Genomic DNA, 25,358 nt, shown 5'->3' on the forward strand with positions numbered 1-25,358 from the left:
ACCATACTGGGTTGACCAGCTATACGAGCATAATCCAGCATTGACCAGCTTAGACCAGCATGAAATGCATGCTAATCTGTGCTGTCTGTGCAAGCAGCACTCACTGCTATACCAGTAAGAGTCATTGGATGCTACATTCAATAAAATTGTAATTCCCTCTGTATAAGAGTGTCTGCCAAACACCATACATGTAAATGTAGAACTAATAACCTCAGTTGACTATCAACATCATTTTAATTTGAGGCCACCAGTTAGCATTGTGCTAGCTGCAATCTTAAATCATCACACAAGCCATGTGGAGTTAATAATAGACCTGATTATGTAGTTTCTGACTTACTGTTTTCTATAAACACGGACAAAAATATTGTAAAAATACAGGTTTCTTGGTTGGATAATAGTGTGTCATACCCTGTCAGAAACTACATAATAAAGTCTATTAGAGATGCTGAACAACTCTACATGCTTTGAGGTGAATATATGATTTAGGCATGCAGCTAGCACCATGCTAATTGATTTCTTAGCTTCTGTATATTTCTTGTTAGCTGTATTAGACTCGTAGCTCCGGTGTCTTTGCTGATTGACTGCATTTGGGTTAAGGGTGGGAAATGTGGGCAAATTTAATTTTATTCATTTTAATTCAGTAGTGTACCTCAAAAAGTCTTCAGTGTGCTGCACATTGAGCATGTGCTCAATAGACAGTGTGAGCTTTCACCCACAGCTACCTGACTGCCTTTTCAGCCATATGTTTGCATGTAGAGGAGTTGGAACGGAGAACTAACAGCATGCATTCAGGAACAAACTGACCAGGACTAATCTGGGACAAATATAAGCATATATAAATGTGATTATGTAAAGACATTATGGTGATGGGTCGCTGTTGTGGTTTTATTTCCAGACAAAGGATGAGCTGTGGGTGGAATTTGAGATAACAGAGAGGTAAGTGTGGAAATTTTGTCACCAAGTGAAAGTTGACATCTGAGATGCAAGAAACACAAAACAAATTTGTGGGTTCAAACTTTCAAATACGATTATAAATGAGAGTTTGTTGACTGAAGTAGGTGGGAAGTGAGTGAGCAGGAGCCACAGGTGAATTGCTAAGCTAATTTACACAAAAACATTGATGCTGTATATTTCCAAAGGTTTGTAGACATCAGAGTTCTGAAATTCAGTGGTTGAGATGTAAACAGAGTGATTCAGAGTGGTTTAGTGTGAAATGGTTGAGATTTCTTTACAGTGGTGGTGATAGGAACCAGGGGTTGCCATGACTACAACATAGAAATAGCCATTTTATTTACTATCCAAAACCACCAGTGAACCTGCACGTGTCTTCTGAGTTTTATATGGAATGTTGAAGATGGAAAATAGTGGAAAAACTGAAATGATTAGTTTTCTCTGGGAACTATTTTGCCTTACAACACCCTGAATTTACCCCTCCACAATGAGAGGATTTAAAGTCCAAAAGCTTATGAAAACAGTGTCTCCGACAGCAGGCAGTTTATTCATAACCATTTCCCTGTAATAATTTTCTGTGAGGGAGCTGTTAGAGGTGGACGTCTGGTTCCTATCACCATCACTGTGAACAGTTCTGACTCAGTTTTTCTAGAACACAGCATTTCACACCAATCCAATCTGAATGGTTTTGTCTTAATCCAGGCTTTATGCATAAGTTATGTAAAATGGTAAGTAAGTTTGTCACCATGGCTTTTGTTTTATGTGTTAAATTGTCTTACTATTTTATTTTCCATTTTCTCCATTTTTCATGTTTTGTGGGGTTTTTTTCTCAGTTTCTGTTTGCATTTTGTATTACTTGTTTCATTGTTGTTATTGCACTGTTTTGTAATGTATAGTCTGTCTACCAGACCCCAGGAAGATCATATCTTCTAGCAGCTAATGGGGATCTGAAAAATAGACAAATAAAAACAAACCAGTAAAACCCTAGATGTTGAATATTGCTGTGAGGATTTGATTGAGCATTACTGAGGTTAGGTACTGATGTTGGATGGTCAGTTCTGGATCACTACAACTCATCCCAAAGGTATTGGATGGAGCTCCATCACTTCAGAGAACCCAATTCCACTACTACACAGCCCAATGCTCGGGGGCTTTATATCCCTCTGGTCCACGCTTGGCATTAGGCATGGTGACCTTGTGTCCCATTCTATTGTGTAAGAAATTGGTGACCTTAAAGTAGCTAAATTCACTCATTAGATGGGCTGTCTGGATACTTTTGGACAGATACTGTAGCTATGATATATACTAGACTTAGATTTCTTAAAAACATGGAACTGACTTTCTTTTAGCTGATAGAGCTCAATGTACTTTAATCCAGTTCTCCCTAATCTGCACATTAAACTGAACCTAATGGATCTGTATTGTGTTACAGTTCTGAAGAACCTGGACAGTACCTCTCTAATGGAGTTTTAGTGGTAAGAACATGTTATACCCTGCACAGCCAAACCTACAGTGTTATCATGCAATGTGCATTATGATTCATTAAGATTAAACCATGTTGTATTCAGGAGCTGTTTTTTGTTTCAAAGTATAATTGTAGGCCTGAAATAGATTTATAAGATAGCAGGCTTGTGCACCATGACAATATAAGACATACCATTACATTTTTATAGCTATTTCACTGTTTTGTTTGTTGCTACGATCACGTTTACTTACATATTCATTTTTTCTAGCGGGTGTGTTTTTGTTATTTTTAAACATGCTCTATAATCAGCATTCCCACCGGTCATATGTTTTTTGGACATATTACATGGTGAAATACTTGAGAAAACCACTTTAAACCATGTCAGCATTATTCTGGTAGTCAACCAACACTAGTGTATTGGCCCAGAACTGTCTGCGATCTGGGAACAAGAGGGCAATTCTTGGTATCTTCTTTCTGAAAAGAAATAAATAACTAGTGTTAGCTGTTCAGGTGGCAATCCAGTGTGACCACAGTTTTAGTTAGCTGTTACCAAACATTTTTATCTATGCTAACGTACTGTAGAGTCCTGCTGCTGGCTTGTGTTCCCGTGGCAGCACTGAGTAGCGGTGCTCCCTTGCTGCCTGTTCAGTTAAAGAGCATTCACCTTTGAAGTGAAATATTTTCCATGTTTTCATCTTCACTGATGCCACACGGGTGTCAAAAGTGGGATAGCACCAGCAGATAGTACCACAACCAGAGGAGGTGGTGGAAAAAGTAGTGTGGTGAGGACCTGCCACGGGAGTAGTGTAGTGGCATGGTAGCATGGCCGCCTGGCAGCACTGTTTCTAGTGGGTGCGTTTTTAAAATTGTTCTAAAATCTTCAGTCGGTGGTTCATTATCACAGACTGCTCCATGTCAGTGTGATTGCTGTGTTGAGAATGGACCGTCGTGCAAATAATATCCGGACAACAGTGATCCTATGGCCCGAAACTGACCATGATGAATGGGGTAGAGGGGGCTGGTAAACTGTGCAGCAACAGATGGACTGCAGTCTGTAACTGTACACTTACATGGTGGAGTTATAAATGAAGAACATAAAGTTTGCTTTCACTCTTTTCTGTAACTGTAGGCAGCCCCACTGTCCACTCTGGAGGTCAAGTTAGACATAGAGCCACCCCCTGAAGGTGAGACAGTTTATTTTGTATGAATCATTTCTCTTTTGTGTTAGTAAGTGAAAGAAGACATATTTTATTATGCTTTCATATTTAATCAAAAGTTATTTTCGTGCATACAGTTTGACTCTGTACTGTTTGACATCAATGCAAATAATAAAGTAAGAAGTGCAGACCTGAACATGTCTGTACAGAATGGAATTTGACTGTAAATATAACTTATTATGTAATTTAAAATGTAATTTTGTAATTATCTTCTAGACGCATTAGCTGATTGTATTTTCATTGAGTTTCTACTGATTGGACTGTTTGTTTTGTTGACTTCATGTGTTTCGATCCGACGTTCCGGTAGGTCAGGACCTGGTGCTAAGCCTAAAAGGTGCATATAAAGAAGACCACATCATCTCTCCATCCAAAAAAATGGGCCTCCTGCAAACGCTTCGCTACTACATCAACAGAGACCTGGAGACTGAGATTGGATTCAGAACACACAGCTCAAAGGTATGTATTAATTACTTAAATCCATAAAAACATGTCAAAAGTCTGGAATTTCCTATAGAAAGGTAGTCAATCAAAAGCAGACAAATACTAATTGTCAGATGCCTCAGTTAACATGATTAGCCTAGTCACAGCCAATTCCCTTGAATGGTAAACGATGTGGGCCTGTCCCAATTATTACATAATCACCTGATCACAGTTATTTGAGATAATTGCAGCTATTTTAACAGACTGCAGTTATTTTCACACAGTCATTAGATTTCATAATTCATTGTTTTGTGTCACAATAGCACAATATGAGCAAGATGAGTTTCAGTTGGCTTGAGCCAAATAAATGTAAAGAAATCAATTATGTCCTCTAACTTTTCTTGTACTTGAAGTTCTAACTCTTAACTGTGTTCCACAGCACATTTAGGGTGAATGTTTCTTTGTTAGTTTGACTGTGAGGATAGCTAATGCAAATTTTAGCATGTATGCTAGCACAACAAGTGTTATGCTCAAGTGAAAAATATAAGCTTTGCTTGGTTGTGTGAGCATCTATAGGTAGATATACAGCCAATTTAGCTCCTTTAGTACATTATTCATGATTAGCACAACATTCATGACTGTGACAGGCCTACACTCAAATTTGCAAGAAAAATGAACTAGCTAGTTAACTAGCCTAGCATTAGTTGTTCCGGTTGAACACAGTTAGCTGATACCAAATCTGAAAGTTTTATTTCATTAGATCAAGGCAAGAAGGGTGTAAAATGAGTTTTAGCTCAATGTTTATCAGTGTTCTCACTGTGACGCCTGCTAGGTTGTGTAGCATGTCCAATGTGTGAAAATCTGTAGACATAAAATACATTTACATTAATCACATATTGACTTAAGGCATCTTGGATCTTGCACTGTGTACAAAACTACAGAGAAAATTCAGGCCAAAGCAGCTAATACTGTTGTTAACTGTGCTAACATACTTTAATCCACATTTATAGATAACCACATAATAAAGACTCCATATAATCGAGTCTATTAGAGATTATTTAACAACTTGACACGGTTTGAGGCAAGTTTGGGTTGATTTAGGCATGAGGTTTGCTAATTACCCTTACCTAATAGCCCTGTTCGCTACATTAGCCTAGTAGGTCTGGTGCAAAACTAAAGAAGCTAACACATCTTTGCTGATTGACTACTTTGGCGTAATGGGGGAAATTAGATTTTTCTTTGTCTTTATTTAATCTTTATTGCTTTAAACGAGCTTCCATTTACAGGCAGCATGAGAGAATGTTTTCTGCCTGTGAGTTGCAGTTTAAACTTAAGAGAAACTAGTTAGCAATTAGCAAACGTGCCTAAATCAACACAAACCTGCCTCAAATTGAGTCAAGTACGTTAGCTTAGCTAAAAACAGTGGTAGCGTCAGAGAACCTGTGGAGAGGAGAATTACCGTTCTGTAATGTCTACCGGGTTTCTCAAACACTAGAGGGCGCTCCCGAGCGAGTCCCAAATGAACAGGTTAAGATGGAGCATTTGAGCAAAATCATAGTTTATAAATGCTTAAACATTTTTTATATTAAAGAATACATTCATTTCTATAACACAGAACATTTGAACTCGATGTAGGAGTTTAAAACGGTGACTCATGTACGTTTATGACATCAGTGAGAGCAAACAGCCACTAAGCTTCTCCGCTCGCCAACCAATCAGCACTCAATAGCAGTGACGTTGGTGTCCTGCTGCCCAAAACCCATTTGCTGTAGAAAAAAAGGAAACATAAATGTGATTTTTCTATGTTTTTTTAGTGGAATACATCCTTCTACTTTCTAAAATTTAAAGAAGATTCTTCTTGGGAGAGTCATTAGAAACTATTTTAACTTTTCATTTTTAGCTATTTACTGCCATTCAAACCCATTCATTGATGACTCACTAGTGGGCGCCCATGCAGTCATGATTTTGATATAACAGAGGAAATAGGAAGAGGCCAGGCTCCTAATAAACTGGCTCTGGTAGCGCCTTGAAGCCTTTTGTCCATACTTTTGTACACCCCTCCTGAAAAACATAGAAACCATTAAGTGCTTCTGGAGGTTCCTGATGGCTTTGTAAGGTGCTTTTTTTAATGGGTTTATATCACAATGTAAATGACTCTAATGGTTTAACAGGTGACAAATAGCTCATTCTTAATGCATTTGATGGTTTACTAATGGGATCCAAAGGTGTTGTACAGGAAACTAGCGTTGGAAACCATTAAGGCAAGAAAGCAAGCCCATTAGGTTTTAATCCTAATAGTTTCTAATGTTCCTTTTCCTGCAAGGATTGTTTTAATAGAAACAGTCAATACACAGTATTGTATTGTATACACAGTGTCAGAAACCCAGAAAACAAGTCTGTTTGATCGTCAACATTTACCGTAAATGTGTTTTATGTCTGGAGAGAGATGCACCATACCACCACCTCCGTTACAAAATTGTTGGTTCTTGGTGGGTCTCTGATGTGTTTTGGCTTTTTCTGATGGGTTGATACCACAATTTAAAGGATCCCAAAGCTTTACAGGTGACCTTTGACTGTTGGTTTTCTAATTGGATCTAAAGATGTTGTAGAGGAAACTAACAGAGAACTCTGTATCTGATCTTCTTTTTGTTGGGTATGTTGTCTGATGTGTGTAGCCTGTTGAGGAAGATGGTGAAAAGGGCCCTGATCAAGTGTCTGTCACTGTAACCCCTTTTACACCAAAAACTGAGCTGACTCTCTCTCTCCCTGTGGCTGAGGTGAGTGTTTTCTCTTCAGTAACGCTGACATTTCACATACAGTAATGTGCAGAAGTCTGAGGCAGCCTTGATAAATTACTACTGTTATTACTACTGTTTATATGGGCAGTCAGTGTATTTTTCCCATTAAAAAACTATATAACATTACAAGAAATTAATGTATTCATTTCCATCAGCAGTACACCTGATTTCATTTAATTAATTTAATTAATGAAACAAACAATTGATTGGATAAACTTGTATTGGATGGCAACTGTAAATACCGGGTACTACCCAAATCCCAATTTTTTAAAAATATTGTTTGTTTATTTACTTACTTCCCAGATCAATTGTCCCCTTGGGCTTATGACGCTCTGACATTTTCTTATTCTGTGACAACTTCTTAACATTATGTGAGGAATTTTTTTAAGTTGTATGCATTTTTGGACTTTATCTAGAAAGAGAAAGGTTCTATCTTCAAAGTCAAACTCTAACTTAGTTCTATGAGGTTCTATCTGCGAGCCAATCAGCACTTTGAATACACACAAGAGGACCAATCAGGTTCTACTTCTTTGTCATGTCGCCACTCTGCTCTGTGATGGCAGGAAAACTTTATACAACTTTATGAACCATGAAAACATGTTGCTGAAACTCTGTCGGTCTTCTTAAGGTCCCCAAAAAAGTCTTATTGTCTTAAATGTTATAAATATTAAGCCTTAAAGACAGTTAAGTACTGCACATTTGAATTGGTGGGCTCTTAATTACAACATAAACATTCATTTCATTCATTCATTCATCTTTTCTTTTTCTTCTTTCTCCCAAAATAAGGCATTTGGCTCATTGGAGTCACATTTCTGAGATAAAATAAAACCTTTACTCTGACTGGCTACACTGACCTGCTGGGGCAATTTATTACAGTAGCTGGTTGCTGTGACACCTAAAGGAAAATTAAACTGATGATTCCTACCTAAAACTGACCTCTGCACTGGATTAAATATTTAGCACTGACCGTCATATTTAATCTATCAGTCAGTGCTTTTTTTTAATAAGAAAAAGACGATTTGTCCTAAACCAAGAAATAAATGGCATGAAAATTTCATAGAATGCATTAAATTGAACTGATCTGATAATGTACACACTCTGTTACACTAATGTTATGTTTCAAAAGAAATTAAGAGTATAAACTATTTGTGATCCTGAAAATCGTTGCTTCTTTTCATGTTTTGTCAGACAGAACCTTATAACTCCAAGCAGAAAGTGGGTTCTCAGGATTAGAAGGTTCTGCATTTGACCTGTTCTAAAAAAAGTAATTTACACATTTCATGGGATTTTTATAGTTACGTACTTAGAAAGCATTTAGGGTGTCTGTTATTGTCATTTGTTAAAGAGATTGTTCACACATCAGTAGAGCCTTATAAATTCAATCACTTTCTCAGATGAACTATATAAAACCACCCTGTGTGCCCACACTACAAGCATATTTAGCTAATTTAACACTGAAAATGCTAATACTTAATCTCCAAAGGTAACTTAAGTTAACTTAAAGTTAAGTGAAAATGCATCCTGTCCATAATTACAGTCAAAAGACTGGACCCACCTGTTTTGTTAATCTTGATCATTTTCTGAAGTAATCAAACACACTCAGTGGTGTTGAGGTCTGGACTTTGGGGTGGTCAGTCCATTGTTCAGCTTCTTTGTTTGATGTGTCAGTCTCCTTTTCTCAGTGAGGCTTCTTGGCAGCTACACATCCTTTCAGACCCATAGCGCTGAGGTATCAGATCTGAAGCAGCTTGATGTTTTATCTTAACTTATGATTTATTATATTTTGATCATGTTATGTTACCTTATAATCTAATCTCCTAACTGTCCCACAGCGTAATGTAGATTTGCATTTGAAGACAACAGACAGGTACTATTGATGGTTTTGTTCATTTATTCATGGCTTAATAATTTGTTACATACAATTGTTGATGCGTTAGGTGGTGTCATGATGATGATGATGATGTGTCTATGTGTTTGTAGCTCTGAAAAGGACCTCAGCGTTCGTCTGGATTTTGATATTTCTGAAGCAGAGAAGGTGTTTTTGATGAAGAGGAAAGAAGTGGCATCCCGCGCTCTGAAGAGAGCTCTGAACCTCAACACTAATCCTGATCCCAGCAGGGTACACCCACACACACACCCACACACCCACACTCACCCACACTCACCCACACCCACACACACACACACACACAGATCAATTCCTAAACAGTCAACTTGAGGTCTGCACTACTGCAGATTCCCATGGGACCTGGCACAATAACTTGCAGCACAGTGTTTTCAGTGTTGGTGTTGCACACGGGAGTGGGCGGGAAACCAGCTCACTGCAGGCAGGAGCGGGAGGATGTATGCATGAAGAGAAATCTTGCAAATTAAACAATAGCCTAAATAAAGTAGAGCAATCACTAAAACAGATATAAACAATATAACAGTAAAACAATTCAAATGAATGAAGTCATTCTTGAGGAACCGATAACGTGAACAACACACAAATTCTCATAGGTCTGATTCACACATACTGCATCTGTGTGGCGTGAGCGGCCTGGCAAGTCTTGCTTTTTATTTCAACGTCTATGTTAACTGGTCAGCGCTTTTCAAACAGGCTGCACATGTGAAGTGGCAGAGTCCCAGATGCTGCACTGAAGCACAGCGGTGTTTAGAGAACAGACCAGGTGGCATTTTTTTCTGTGCGTCACACAGCTAAATACACTGAAATTAATTAAACAGAAGACTCTAAAACTAAAAACGTGATTTGTTTATGTAATTCATGATGAAATACAATACATTTAAACATTCCGGGTTGCAAAGAGATTTCCCCTTGGTCTACCAGGCTTGAAACTTTGCCTAATGACAAGTCAGAATGCTGTTGAGGATAAACAAATATACTGTGTAGTTTAATTCCTGCTTTGTTTCTAGTAGGAATAAACAGTGTTTGGTGAAGTTACTCACAGTGAGCCTGATGACCATGGCTGTCATGTTAATGCAGTGAAGAATAATATATTCATGTCAGTTCGCCTGGACAGAACTGCGCGGGCAGGAGCTGGACAATATTTTTTGGTTGCAGGCAGGAGCAGGAGAAATCATTCCTATTTTCTGCAGGACTGGGCAGGCAAGATGAAATGTTACGGGAGCGTCCCACACAGACCTCTACAGTCAACCCCCTATGTAAACAACTCACTGTAAACAAGCAACTAAACATAAACAGAGGTGGTAACTGTACATTGTAACCACAGTTGCATTTCATAAAGCAGGATTTCTTTGTCTTATAGGACAAGATGTAAGAGACCATTCCACTGGGAAGTCATCACTTAGGGCGTAACAGTGCAGTGTGTAAGATTTAGTGGCTTCTAGTGGTGAGGTTGCAAAAATGTGGGTTAAATTCGAACGAGAAGCTGCCGAACGAGAAGCTGACCTCAGCTTTGCGGCTTTTTAGTGTTCGTCAGTTACTCTTTGCAGATGAAACATATCAGGAAACCAGCTGGAGTGATTATAAATGCAAATAAGTCGATTTGTCTCCAAATTATCAATGTTCACCTTAAATCTTTCTCTTTGCTGTTTCGTTAGCAACTAGAGCTACATTATCTTGAGCCAATATTTGCTTTGTCTGTTCTGAGCTACTGTAGAAACATGGTGGCCTCTGTTGAAAGAGAAGCCGCTTGCTTTATAGATATGAAGGACTTATTCTAAGCTAATGAAAATGCAACGATTTGTAGTTAGAGGTGATTATACACAAATGAATTTACCGTATTCCATTTCTGATAATAGATGCCCTTCATCTTACACACTTCGACTTTGCATTAAGAAACACCTCCAGGTGTTTTCCATGTTGTAGCATCTTCTTGTAAAGGATATGGACATTTTAAAGGGGAATTCCACTGTTTTGTTTTAATTTATGCATAATTTGATTGTTGGAAAACAAGTTAAGAGAGAGGTTTGTTGTGAAATGGTTCAGATTTCTTTACAGTGGAAGTGATAGGAACCAGGGGTCTTCATGACTACAACACAAAACCACCAGTGAACATACACAAATGTAAAAAAATGAAAAGGTACAATTTCTCTGGGGACTATTTTGCCTCACAACACTTCACCGCATTAAATGGAGTTTCAAAAATGATTTGCAACCAAATATTTCTGCAGAACTATCTTAAAACAGTATCTCAGGCATCAGGCAGTGTATTTATAACCATTTAATCTATTAACTTTCTGTGAGGGCACTTTTAGAGGCGGACGTCTGGTTCCTATCGCCAACACTGTGGACAGTTTTGACTCTGTAAGTTTCTCTAGAATGGAGAGTTTCACACCAAACCACTGTGAATGACTCTGTTTACATCTTAACCATTTAATTATGCTGACATTTTGGAACATCAGTGAAATTTCCCTTTAAATGTATGTCACAAAAAGGTCTTCTTGAAGAACAGATGGCCTGCTGAGTTGAAGTGTGGTTGTTGTGTGTGTTTAGGTGCCAACTGTAGCCGTGGTCTGTTCTGGTGGAGGTACCCGGGCCATGACCTGCACGCTTGGCTCTCTGAGGGGCCTGCAGAAACTGGGCCTGCTGGACACGGTCAGCTACATCACAGCAGTGTCCGGTGCCACCTGGTGGGTATGCAGGGGCATTGCAGGCAAACATTAAATTTTTACTATATTTTCAAACACTGGATTATGTAAAAATCCACTGGACTTTCCCTTTAATTATGCAGATATTCAGAAAAAATCTGTAATTCTCCTCAGCAGCAGTAGCTACTAAAGAAAACATGTTCAGCCCATTTCTGTTCTCTCTCTTAGGGCGGTGTCGTCCCTGTATGGTGACCCGGGCTGGTCAGTGAAGAAGATGGATGAGGGGATGCTATCCGTGCAGAAGGAGCTCAGTAAGAGCATGTCCAGCCTGTTCTCTCCACGGCTGCTGCAGTATTACAGTAGTGAGCTGGAGCAGAGAGAGAGAGAGGGACACCCCGTCTCACTCATAGACATGTGGGGACTCTTCCTGGAGCAGCTCATCTTTGGCAAGGTCTGATTTATTTTCAATGTCAGATAATCAGACCAATTATGACTCATTTCTGTTGTTCCATTCATCATGAAATTTGCACACAGTGTAAGGTAAAAATCGGACTCAGACTCTGGTTTCAAATAATGTAGAAAAATGAAAATGACTTTTATGTTTGTTTGTTTTTTGGACAGTGATGAAACTGGAATATAGGTTGTTGCCGGTATTGTAAATAGATAAATATAGCACTTCATGTTGCTCATGAAGTTCTAGAACTACTGTGAAACATATAATATTAAGATCTACATAAATATATATAAATATATATATATATATATATATATATATATATATATATATATATATAATATTTTCTTTACAAGTTACACTTAATAGGATACATGTATTGTATATAAATGTGTGTATATATAGTTCCTTTTTTTAGAAGAACATAGGTATACTGTCTGACCAGCAAGTAACGATGTCTAGAAATAAGTTAATTTATCTTCTATTAATGCAACAATGTCATAATTAATAATATATAATAATATTTAATAGTATATATATATATATATATATATATATATATATATACAGACACACACACACACTTAAACATCCCCCTTTTTTTTGCTTTAGAAGAAAGCATGTACACTTTCTGACCAGCAGAGGGCAGTCTCTGAGGGCCAGAACCCTCTCCCCATCTACACAGCAGTCAACACGAAGCAGGATGCCAGTGTTTCCATGATGGCTGGTAAATGCTACAGATGAAACCTATAATTCTGCACAGAGATATCATAATCCATAATCTGTTATCATCTGTAGTTTACTCCCTGTTGCACTAGAGCAGGATTTCTCAGTAAAGCTGGAAAACATTATCCGGAAGCAAATACTGTCCGATATGGATCCTCCTTTTCTATGGCATATTCTTGACTTTGGGCTTGTTATCTGGTTAACTGAGAAATCCTTCTGTAAATAATTCTAAAAATAATATAGGTTTTCACAAGACTTTACTTTAGATACCAAGTGTATCTTAAAATGAATTATGTTCTTCATCTATAAAGTTATGTTTCAGAGTCAGAGGGACTTGGTTTTATGCTAGTAGGCATTTCTACCTATTTGAGTCAAATCTCGCACAGCCACTTGATTAAGACCACCTCCTTATATCTACACTCACTGTCCATTTTATCAGCTCCACTGACCATATAGGAGGACTTTATAGCTCTATAGTTATGGACTGTAGTCCATCTGTTTCTCTGCATACTCTATTACCCTGTTTCTCAGTGATCAGGACCACCACAGGACCCCCACAGAGCAGGTATTATTTGGGTAGTGGGTCATTCTCAGCACTGCAGTGACACCGATGTGATGGTGGTCTGTCAGTGTGTGTTGCGCTGGTATGAGTGAATTAGACACAGCAGAGCTGCTGGAGTTTTTAAACACCTCAGTGTCGCTGCTGGACTGAGAACCAAAAACATCCAGCCAACAGCGTCCTGTGACCACTGACCACAGGATTTTCCTTTTTTATCTTACAGGATTTATTTATATATTTTGTTTACTCCTTGTTTACTTACTTGCATTTGTTTGTTTGCAGAGTGGTGCGAGTTTACGCCGTTTGAGGTGGGATTTCCCAAATATGGAGGCTTCATCCCTGCAGAGAATTTTGGGAGCGAGTACTACCTGGGTCACCTGATAAAAAAACTCCCAGAGACCCGCATCTCCTTCCTTCTGGGTCAGTGAGGAGTGTAATGGGCAGCAACTGCAGAATTTGAGTGTACAGGACTGTGTGGAAGTCAGAGACCACCCTTCATTTATTTAACCTTGTCAAAAGAGCCATTAAGTACAAGTTATGCATTTTTAGCATCAGGAAAAAAGAAGAAAACTCACATTTAACATATAATTACACCGAAGCATCAATGGCTAATTCTAATATGAGCGTTCAGTGAGTTGCTATTCCAGCTCTTCCAGTTGGTTGTTAGGAGTCACAGTTTCTCCTTCCTCATGCAAGTGGAGAATCTTAAATTAATGACTATTTAAGTGATACTTTTTTAATCCCACAAACGGCGAAATTCCACTTCCGCATTTAACCCATCCGTGAAGTGAAACACCACATACACACTAGTGAACACACACACACACTAGGGGGCAGTGAGCACACTTGCCCGGAGCAGTGGGCAGCCCTATCCATGGCGCTCGGGTTACGCGTCTTGCTCAAGGACACCTCAGTCATGGACTGTCGGTGCTGGGGATCGAACCGGCAACCTTACGGTCACAGGGCCAGTTCCCTAACCTCCAGCCCACGACTGCCCCCTGTAGGTCTACCCCATCTACTCCCTGTTCCTTAGTCCTACATCAGTTCTACTGCAGCTATGAGGGAGTCACTCGTACTACCACCACCATGTTCAAGGCTTGAGCTGAATTCACAAATTGGAAATTAAATTATTAAAAATGGTCTCTGAGTGTGTGTGTGTGTGTGTGTGTGTGTAGGTACATGGAGCAGTATTTTCTCCCTGAACCTGACGCAGTTGTGGAGAACCATGACTGGAGTGATGCCGTCTTGGACTCCATGGCTGGGGGAGCAGGTTAGCAGTATCGGTACGCAACATCTGGTTGAAACTTACGGCGCTTTTCTATAATTTGCCTTTTCTTTAATTCAGTTCATTCTGACAGGTGTAAACATTCCACCAGTGCTCTGGTGCGCACTAAACAACATCTGCCAAAAATCTGCAGCTGGTGGTCCACACCAAAAGCAGCAATTTAGCGCCAGAGCATGCTTTACACTTCTTCTATCAGGATGTCTTTGCTGCACTGTCCACATAAATCGGCCTGTTGTAACGTCTGATAATAACATGTAAATGAAAATATAAATGAGAATTTTTAAATTCATACCCACATCCTCCTGTTTTCCTCTGGGGTTTAGAGAGGGACCATAAACCTGCAACATTGGACACTCTGCGGGTCAGTCCTGAGGCGGTGGTTTTGAGCAGCTTCATGAACAGCCGGCCCGTCATCAGCAAAGCCTTTAACTTCCTCAGAGGTTTCTTCCTGCACAACTGCTACAGTGAGCACTCCACCTTCACCTCCTGGAAGGGTCAGAACTGTTTATTAATCTAGTTATTTTAATCTAGCCCTGCGGTCGGCACTATGCAGCTCTTTTGCTGCCCTGTTGCAGCTCCATAGCAGAATTAGATTTGTAGATATAAATAAAATAATGCAGAGAGCAGTAAAATAAAGCTGTGGATTGTTCTAACACAGTTTTGACAATAAATGGTCTTAAACGCTGGAGTCAATGTAGAACTGCTGTTTCACTCTTTAACCCTGAAGGTTGGTGCTCAGACTGCTGGTCATCTTAGTAATGCAGACAAGAATCTCACCTAACTAGTAGCTACCGAAAAAAGGCAGAGGGAAAGAATTGAGACGAACATCGATAAGTTGGAGACAAGTGAACAAGTGGACAAGTGGACTTGCATTTATTGCATCCAGCTGGTTTCCTGATATGTTTAATCTGCAATGAGAAACTGTCAAACACTAAAAAGTCATGAAGCTGAAGCTTCTCATTCCCCGTCTTCTTGTTTCAATTTCCCGTCCCACTTTAAGTGGTGCTGCAGTTACATTGTGGTGCCTCAGGCACCATTTAAAAGAACTTATTCTACTTTTGAGGAAAAGCTTCCTGCCGGAGATGTGAGAAAAGCGGTTATAGCTGAGCTAAAGCTTAAAGCAGAGCAAAGCAAGTCTGCGTTTTCATTTATATTATATTTTTTTGTCTATACTAAGACATTAGCATGTAATGAGATACCAATATGCTAAAATGCTACTTCAGTAAAATGGACATAAAGTGCTCTAAAGATGGTTTGATTTTTGCTGAAAGGACAAAACGACTCTTCTTAACATTTCGGTTGCCAACTTCTGCTCTAGCATGATCTAAGGTCACAGCTTTACTCCCCTTTTTATTTGTTTTCTTATTGTAGTGTAGATTATTTTATTATAATAATTGTATTACTGATTTATTACATATGATGGTAAAATACTAATACAGTACTACTACTATCTGTTGCTGGTGGTCGTTAAAGCGTTTTCAATACAGATACTAATACTGTTACCTTGACATCGATACCAATTTCTGAACGATACTTTTTACGATATGTTCTTTTAAATAAGACACTGAAAGTGGGCGTGGCTTGAACTAGAAATGAGTGCAAGGTACTGGAAGTGAGTTTACTTACTTAATGGATTACGGACTAATCAAGAAGCCCTTATCTTAATAACATGCATACGAAATGTAACAGACAGCCAATCAGCAGGCTAGATTTTGACACAAGTATGCTTATTGGATGCAAAGACTGACTACTACTGAAACTTTAAATGGAATTAAACCATATGCAACCTTTTGCCACTCAGTAGTGCTGAGGAGTAGGAGTCCTCTCTCTCTTTCTCCGGTTTGCATTGAATCGTATTGCTCGAATGTCCTGTGTTCCTGCTCACTGAGACTATTTAAAATCACTAGCATATACAAACATTGCTAGAATCAAAACTGTCTGGTCAGTCTTGCTAATTAGATGGGATCTCTTAGCTTCCTTGTTTGTCTGTTCATTAGACATTTTCCACAAAGGAAATTTCATAATTTATGATTCTCTTCCCAGAAGTGCTAATAGTGAGCACATCCAGCTTAATGTTACTTTAATATGATCACACCTCCCACGATTGCATGCAGTCTTTGGTCATCCTGCCATACTGTGACCTCTATTTATTGTACTTCTATAACGACTGGGTCCACCTGAAGTCTGCTTAAAGGAATAGTTCTCCAAACTTGGTCAATCAGCCAGATGTGTTTGGTGTCTTAAGTTTGATTCTCTAATTTTGCACCGGAGCTACAAATGTATCGTAGATTTTACTGTATACACTTAAAGATGGGTCTTCTATGGTTCTTTAGTAAAGAAAATGGTTCTATATGCAACCATGAACACAGAAAATGTTCTTTGCTTTGTCAAAAGGTTCTTCAGATTGATGGAGAATGTGCTGTAGATGATTGTATTTAGAACCTTTTCGGAAATAGATTTTATCGTAAAAATAAAAGAACCCTTTTCTTAAAGGTTCTTTATAGAACCATTTATAGCACAGCCTATACTTCTTACTTTACTGAAGAACCTTTGGAGAATCATTATTTGTATGAGTGCAAAGTAATGGAACCTTGTTTCCCACCTGTTAAAATGATGCTAACTGCATCTCTAGATTACCCCACACTTGCCTCAAACATGTGGGCTTAATCTCTTATAGACTTACTTATGCTGTTTCTCACTCTGTATGACTGACTTATCTATAAACATGGAATAATATTGTTAGCATAGTTAAAAATACTAGCAGCCACCCGGAATACTGACTTTTTAAATGTGTATTTGTTTTGTAGATACTCACCTGGATGCATTTCCAAACAAGCTGACCCCGATGGACTCCAGACTGGGTTTGGTAGACTCTGGCTTTGCCATTAATGCAGGCTTCCCTCCGGTGCTGCGGTCACACAGACGTGCAGACGTCATTCTGTCCCTCAACTACTCCTGGGATAGTGACCAGTTCAAGGTCAGAGACATCGACATCAGCACAAAGCAGTGGGACAGTTACCAGATAGAGTTAATAACATAAAAATACACAATGAAATATATTAAGAATTATGGATACTTAAACAAACTTTCACTTAATTTCACTATGTATTTCCCATTATATGTACCTTAGAACTATATTCAGTTGTTTTTTCCTCTTTCTGTTCCATTTTAAATTTCATTTTTGAATTTTTATTTATGTTGAGTAAAAATAGAATTATATATTTCCTTTGTCTTACAACTTGTTTAGGGAAAAAATGTTGGGATATATATTATGATGTTATATTTTTGTCATATAACCCACCTTTGCTTTTACGTGTCTGCTGCAGGTCCTGAAGCAGACGCAGCAGTACTGCACTGACCACCAGGTGGCATTCCCCAAGATAGACTTTAACAAGGTGGCATCAGAGCTGCAGAGGGAGGTGTACGTGTTTGAGGATGAGGACAATCCTGAAGCTCCCATTGTGCTTCACTTCCCTCTGACTAACGTCTCCTTCCGACAGTACAAAACCCCAGGTAAACTCCACTGAACACATCCACTCAAAAGAGGCTGAGTTACCACAGTAATATCCTCTAGTAAAAGCTAATTTACTCATTTAGAGGTGAATGTCTGGTCCCTGTTACCAGCACTGTGAACCAAACCACTTGATTTTGTTGACATATTAACGATTTAAGTGTGCAGAATTGTTTAAATTCTGTGGAGTTCCCCTTTAAGAGTAAATCATTAAAAGTGAGACATGACAAGTGGAGATTTTTGAACATGAGTCGAAACTCAGGTAAGGCAGTTTGGTTGAATAACCAATGCATGTAGAAACTCCGGCTAGTTGTTTCAGCCGTTGTTTACAGCACAATATTCACATTAATCTAACTGCTATGTGTGTAAAATAACCTTTGTGAAAAAACATGAAAGCAAGTGAAAAATACTTCCTAACCTGGTGTTACCTGGTATAACCATATTTACATTACAGGGCAACAACGAGCACAAGAATAAACAAACTCTGAACTATTATATATTAATCCTCAGTGATTTGTTGGGTGTGTGTAGCTGGTGTGCGTTTTCAAAGTGACCAGATAGACCAAACCAAATTATTGCAAAAGTTATTGCAGATATAATAAAGAAGGACTCTTTGATTTTATGTGAACAATTTCTGACTCAAAGCTCATCAAAACCAACAGAAACTGCATGAATAGTGCGGTTTCTTGTAATTCATACCGCACTGTGTTTGTGCATAGAAGAGGAGAAATGTCTTTATGATTTGAATTTGATGAAAAAATTAGAATTTTTGCATTGTCATGAAAAAACGGATAAGTAAATTTGGACTTTTGATTAGTTTCTCTATTTAGGAATTATGAGGCATCTGAATTTTATGCTCCACCAGAAGCATCACAGAGAAGAAGATGAACATGATGAAATATTTTTTACAAAGTTGAATATCAAATTGTAGACAAATGTCTGTCATTAGAGTACATGGGTGGTCTTTTCACTGGGCAAAGGTGGACAGCCACCTAAGGCCCCCTAGAGTCAAGGGTTGGGTTCGATTCCCCGGCCAGGCAACCAGGGTCCTTTCTTTGTGGTAGTTGCATGTTCCTCCTATATTCCAAAGACATGTAGTCAGGCACAATAGAGATACTAAATTGTCCCTAGGCAAGAATGTCTGCCCGGTGATGGACTAGCAACCTGTCCAGGGTGTTTCCTGCCCCCCGCGCACTGAACGCTGGGCTAGGCTCAAGCACCCCCGTGACACAGGAGGATAAGTGACTTAGATGATGAATGAAAGAATGTGATCAGCACAAATCTCTCTACACCGCTTTACTGGACATTCTAGCAATATAGATATTTTTGAACCATGTTAGTTAATTTATCAACTTCACTGGAAGCAATTGGATTGTCTGACACAAACTGTTTCTTCCTGACATGGTTTGTTCCATGTTGATGGTCAGCTCTAATACATTTGCCTGGAAACCCAGAACAGGGAGAGTCTGACCTCAGTGAGAACTGCCTACAGCTAAATTGTAAATGAACATCATTAATAATTAAAAGATGACCATAAATCGTTTGCAGCAATAAGTGAGTCATGGCTATTCAGCTTAGCTTCTAAACGTCTGTGTACACACATACGGATATCTGATAGATGTCCATATATACAGCATATCATAAGGGTCAGAAATATATTTTAAGATATACGTGCACACGTGGTGTACAAAAGCAAGTATCAAATATTGTCAATATTGGATCTATTTGTCTGGTAAAATACTGTATTGGGAACGACAGCAAACACGAATTGGAAGGCGACGGAAACAGAGCGGGGTCAGCAGATGCTGAGGTGCATAGTGCACAGAGGTCGCCAACTTTCTGCAGAGTCTCTACAGACCTCCAAACTTCATGTGGCCTTCAGATTAGCTCAAGAACAGTGTAGAGAGCTTCATGGAATGAGTTTCCAAGGCAGAGCAGCTGCATCCAAGCCTTACATCACCAAGTGCAACGCAAAGCATGGAATACAGTGGTGTAAAGCACCACCACTGGACTCAACAGCAGTGGAGACCTGTTCTCTGCAGTGATGAATCACGCTTCTCCATGGATGACTCTGGCGGTTTGGCGGTTGCCGGAGAATGGTACTTGTCTGACTGCATTGTGCCAAGTGTAAAGTTTGGTGGAGAGGGGATTATGGTGTGATGTTGTTTTTCAGGAGTTGGGCTCGGCCCCTTAGTTCCAGTGAAAGGAACTCAATGCTTCAGCAGACCAAGAGATTTTGAGCAATTTCATGCTCCGAACTTATTGGGAACAGTTTGGGGACGGCCCCTTCCTGTTCCAACGTGACTGCGTCCAGTGCACAAAGCAAGGTCCATAAAGACATGGATGAGCGAGTTTGGTGTGGAAGAACTTCACTGGAGTCCTGACCTCAACCCCATAGAACACCTTTGGGATGAATTAGAGCGGAGACTGCAAGCCAGGCCTTCTTGTGCAACATCAGTGTCTTTGGTCAAAATGGTCAAAAATTCCAGTAAACCCACTCCTAACCCTTGTGGAAAGCTTTCCCAAAAGAGTTGAAGCTGTTATAGCTGCAAAGGGTGGGCCGACATCATATTAAACCATATGGATTCAGAGTGGGATGTCACTCAAGTTCATATGCATATGAAGGCAGACGAGCGAATACCTTTGGCAATATAGTGTATATTTGAAATCCATATATTGCCAGATATCAGATTTTCATATTGGCATGTATGTAGTTCATATTCAAAGCAATCAGATTTCAGTTTTTCACACTTACACCAAATGCTGCCAACACGTTAGGTGTCTTTCGTTTTGCACTGGAGCGAGAAGGCTACTGTGGCGAAGAAGTAATGGAAGCTTATATCTTTAGCATGGTGCTAACTGCAAGTCTAAGTGGAGATTCATGCTGAATTTTTCTCAAGGCGGAAAAAAGCAAGGTGTATACTTTTTTTTGTAGCAACACGATCCAAACTAAAGTGTAAAATCAACTGCTCGTGACCAGCAAACGTGGTGCTGCGAGCATTTAATCTAAACCGAAAAGTTTTATTTGGTTATGCGCATAAAACACAAGGTGCTTCCAGAAATGTTTGGGGTCGACTTTGAGTCCCATTCCAAGGGATGAGAACTGATGGAGTTGATTCCACACAATAATCTCGAAACCACAACGGAATAGGCAAAATAAATAGTACAGTATTCATTTTATTTTATCTTTAACAAGGAAATTTCATAATGCTAATGCTAGCTAAATAAACTTAGCTGACTAAAGGGGGCTAAACTCTACCTGACTGTCCTATTTCAAATCTTTCAGGTGGGAAGATGTTTGTGCTAGCAATGTTTTGTTTTTTTGTTTTTTCTGGAAACTTACAAATATGAAAAGGATAACTAAATTGAGTAATTACATTTGCATTTCCCATGTAAGTGTGCATTTTATGACATAAAAATGTGCCTGTTAGACCCTCCCACAGTCCTGTGAGCCCAAAACCGGTCACAATATCTCTAATATTGGTACTTGTGTAGCCTCAAGCTTTCCTGGTGTAACCAGGAAAATAAAGGCCGTATATAAAAGGGATGCCAACGCCAACCAGCTGTCAGACCAAGACACTACAAACTATAATAATGGACCAGTTTTCAGCATTTATTTCTTTTAACTTGTTCAAGTTAAAGGCACCATCTTGTATAAAAAAAAGTACTTGGCCTGTAAGTCTAGCTTTAAACTACTCAAGTTCATTTGTGATCTTATTGAAGAGAACAAGAACTTCAGGGGGTAAACTAAAGCCCAAAACAAGCTAGAAACCAAAAAGATAAGTAAACTGTTAGAAAAACTGAACTTCAGAAGATTATATTCTATGCTGTGACCTTTTGCTCTGCAAGAAAAAGATATGTATAAGCATTAAGATACGCGTACGGGAAGCACAAAGCTTAAAGGAGCTGCACCAGTAAACAGGATTCTTTGCTTCTCAAATTAACTGCCGAGAACTGGTGTGGTCAAATCTGAAGAAAGCATGACACTGCCTGCTTAGCTATAAGAACCTTGTTCCTATATCTTTTCTTGAGCATTTGCATTCAGGCTTTGTTCTGTGTGTAACCTGCTCCCTTGCTGCAAGAATAAAAGACATCAAAGACAACCAGTGATCCCAGGCTGTTTATTTACACATAAACTCATCTAAAAAAACAAATTTACAATTTTAAACCTACCTCCCAAAACCAGGAGAAAACAACATATAAACAAAAATGGAGCACCCTCTGCTATTCCCAATCAATTTCCCAGACATTAATCCTGTGGGAAAAAGTGATGAATGAGAAAGAGAGCACAAAACACAACACCACATACACCCAAGATCGTAAGACTAGTCCGTCAAGAATCACTTCCATACGAAATGACAGGGAATTACTGTGGACAGAACTAACCTCGGCCCCGTTAGCAAGGGTTAAAATGTCTCTAGCAGCAGTTGCTAATGCGCCGTGATTATATTTGACTTTGTTTTCCATTTTGCCTTAAGTAAAATACAGGTGGACTATTGATGGACATATTTTTCAGACAGCGACAGCAGAATTTCTTACTTGAAACTGAACATCACTGTGTGGTGTCGAGACCAAAGCTTGGAGTTGATTCTTGATTCCCGAAAGCCTGGAAATGAGGAATCGATGCCTTTTGGGATCTTTCGGGTCAAAAACAGCAAGCAGAACATGTCTTACCCATTAAAAACAATAGAAAAAAAGAACCTCAGTCCCCGTCCAGTGTTAACCCCCAAAATCATCTCAAACTGTGTTGTTCTATAATCACTAATGGGCTTGATAATGTGGTTTCTGATGCTGTAAGAAACACTGTTATCTATACACAAGGATGAAAGGGTTTTTAGCCATGTCACATCATTTTTTGCTTTTTTTAATCCAGATGAGAAGATAGCAGTGATGTTACTGAATCTGTCTGTGTTAACAGGTGTGAGGAGACAGGGAGAGAAGGAGCTGAAGGAAGGAGACGTTGATGTTAGCACTTACGCCTCTCCATAAGTCACCAAGAACCTGACCTATGCTCCTCAAGACTTCCAGAGACTGACTGACCTCGCCTCCTACAACATCCTCAACAACAGAGACATCATCACTCGGGCACTGCAGAAAGCTCTACACAGGAAAAGACGCAATGAGCAGCCAGACAGCCCGGCCAGCCTGGCCAGCTCGAACAACACAGTCTGGACACGAATTGTAACTAGCATAACGTCCCTGCTCTGACCTAAGAAGTAACTGTACAGCTGTAGGGATAATTTTAATAATAATAACCTGTCTGACATCAGCTCCAGGTGAGAGTATCGCTTGCGTGTGTCTGTTCAATTGCCGCTCCTCTTTTTGGTTAGCTGTTTTGAATTTCGAATCTTTCTACTGTTAGCTCTTTTCCAGTCCCGGTTGTCTGTGCGACATTCACTGCTGCTGTCCTACTCTGCTTCTCGGCTGACTGCGGCGGCCTTCATCGCCGCTGCGCTACTCTGCTCAACGGTTGTCTGTGGCGGCACTCACCAATGTTCTGCTACCCTGCTCCCTGGCTGTCTGTGGCAGCATTGACCGCTATTGTACTACTCCGCTTCTTGGCTGACTGCTTTGACCTTCATTGCTGCTGCAATACTTTACTCCTCAGCTGACTGCAGTGGCCTTCACTGACCGCTGTGGCCTTCACTGCCACTGCGCTACTCTGCTCCTTCGCTGACCGCTGTGGCCTTCACCGCCACTGCGCTACTCTGCTCCTTCACTGACCGCTGTGGCCTTCACTGCCACTGCGCTACTCTGCTCCTTCGCTGACCGCTGTGGCCTTCAACGCCACTGCGCTACTCTGCTCCTTTGCTGACTGCTGTGGCCTTCACCACTTTTGCGCTAGTCTGCTTCTCGGCGGACCATAAGCTGCGCTCACCGCTGATGACTTGCTAAGTAATCACTTTTAATTTTGCTGGTTAATTTTGTGTATAAACCTCTCCTATTTAATAATGCACTTGTTGAACTCCATGGCATTGCTGTTAGCCATTAGCCGTTTATATTCTCTGTGTTTGTTTCTGGTTAGTCCAAGATTTGTGTGCTATACTCGTTCTGAGCTACATAGGTTCAATAATTCCAATTGCCTCTCTAAAGCGGCTGCTGTATTTGCCTGTAAAGCACGTATATTTTCCCAACGTCATTGTGTCCACTGGCGCTCGAGAAGGTATCGTAATAGGTCCTTTCACTTTTCGGAAGGCACTAATATATGTTAATTCTGGACATCATCTTGTTCAGTCATTCATGATGCATGTCTGTAACATGGAGCAATGAGGAGCCGGACGCATATGCGGAGAAAAGCAAGATTTATTCAGGGCAAATCCAGGGTTGTGGTCATAACAGTCCAGGTTCAACGAGCCAACATGGAGAAATGGAGGGACAGACATAACGAAATAAACACGGACTGAAACACACAACGGAGGCCAGAATAAAAAAACACTAGCATACAAAACACTTCCAACAGCACAAACATTACATCCAAGGACCAGGAAACACAGGGCTTAAATACAAATAGGGATAATGACAGAAAACAGGATACAGGTGGAAAACACAGGTGGCAACAATCAGGGGCGGAGTTAGAAAACAAGGGAGCAGGACTGGGAGGTAAACACAAGCACATGTAGGACTGGAAGGTAAATAGACGCACATGGAAGACTGGGAGGGGCCAATCGTGACAATGTCATACTGCCAATTTATGTAACCCACGCTCTCTGCCTCATACAACTCCTGGCACCTCTTTTGCACTCTTGAATGTTCACTCTCTTTCTAGCAAATCACCCGCGCTGCAGGAGTGTATACTCAATAATATGACTGACATGCTCTTCCTAGCCGAAACCTGGCAACAAGCTGGTGACCTTTTCGCTTTAAACCAATCAACTCCCACTAATTTCAAATACAGTTGTAAATCCTGTTCCTCTGGGCGAGGAGGAGGTCTGGCTGTAATTTATAACAGTAAAATCATTATTGCTGAACTTAGCCTTACAGCTGTAACCTCTTTGGAATATCTTGCTTTGAAATGACCCAATTCCATAATTGCAGTATTACTCTATTGCCCTCCAAAGAATATTGCTCCTTTCTTTTCTGAACTATCTGAGCTACCTACCTACAGTTTGTGATTTCAGTGTTCATTTAGGACTCTCAAGACTGCAAAACTGGGGGCCTTCGTGGGCTGGAGGTTAGGGAACCAGCCTTGTGACCAGAAGGTTGCCAGTTTGATCCCCTCAGCTGACAGTCCATGACTGAAGTGCCCTTGAGCAAGGCACCTAACCCCCAATTGCTCCCCAGGCACCGTGGATAGGGCTACCCACTGTTCCGGGCAAGTGTGCTCACTGCCCCCTAGTGTGTGTGTTCACTAGTGTGCATGTATGTGGGTGTTTCATTGCACAGATGGGTTAAATGCAGAGGTCTAATTTCACAGTGTGCAA

At 39.9% G+C, this 25,358-nt stretch overlaps 1 protein-coding gene across 2 annotated transcripts in view; it reads left to right on the plus strand.

The window, feature by feature from the left end:
- The window catches only part of pla2g4f.1 (phospholipase A2, group IVF, tandem duplicate 1), a 37,234-nt gene extending 12,066 nt beyond the window's left edge, over nucleotides 1–25,168 (plus strand). The window contains exons 6-21 of one of the 2 annotated variants that reach the window (XM_017704991.2): nucleotides 896–936; nucleotides 2,384–2,426; nucleotides 3,546–3,600; nucleotides 3,941–4,089; nucleotides 6,729–6,830; nucleotides 8,684–8,718; nucleotides 8,832–8,970; nucleotides 11,308–11,444; nucleotides 11,631–11,853; nucleotides 12,469–12,583; nucleotides 13,424–13,561; nucleotides 14,317–14,424; nucleotides 14,750–14,920; nucleotides 17,234–17,403; nucleotides 17,753–17,939; nucleotides 22,856–25,168. In XM_017704991.2, the coding sequence (XP_017560480.1) occupies nucleotides 896–936; nucleotides 2,384–2,426; nucleotides 3,546–3,600; nucleotides 3,941–4,089; nucleotides 6,729–6,830; nucleotides 8,684–8,718; nucleotides 8,832–8,970; nucleotides 11,308–11,444; nucleotides 11,631–11,853; nucleotides 12,469–12,583; nucleotides 13,424–13,561; nucleotides 14,317–14,424; nucleotides 14,750–14,920; nucleotides 17,234–17,403; nucleotides 17,753–17,939; nucleotides 22,856–22,926 (1,884 nt within the window). In that variant the 3' untranslated portion in view covers nucleotides 22,927–25,168. The remainder of the gene's footprint in view (nucleotides 1–895; nucleotides 937–2,383; nucleotides 2,427–3,545; nucleotides 3,601–3,940; nucleotides 4,090–6,728; nucleotides 6,831–8,683; nucleotides 8,719–8,831; nucleotides 8,971–11,307; nucleotides 11,445–11,630; nucleotides 11,854–12,468; nucleotides 12,584–13,423; nucleotides 13,562–14,316; nucleotides 14,425–14,749; nucleotides 14,921–17,233; nucleotides 17,404–17,752; nucleotides 17,940–22,855) is intronic. The other variant, XM_017704992.2, reaches the window with a different exon arrangement.
- Nucleotides 25,169–25,358: the final 190 nt, after the last annotated feature.

The sequence above is a fragment of the Pygocentrus nattereri genome, chromosome 10 (genome assembly GCF_015220715.1).
Source record: "Pygocentrus nattereri isolate fPygNat1 chromosome 10, fPygNat1.pri, whole genome shotgun sequence".
Taxonomy (NCBI): domain Eukaryota; kingdom Metazoa; phylum Chordata; class Actinopteri; order Characiformes; family Serrasalmidae; genus Pygocentrus; species Pygocentrus nattereri.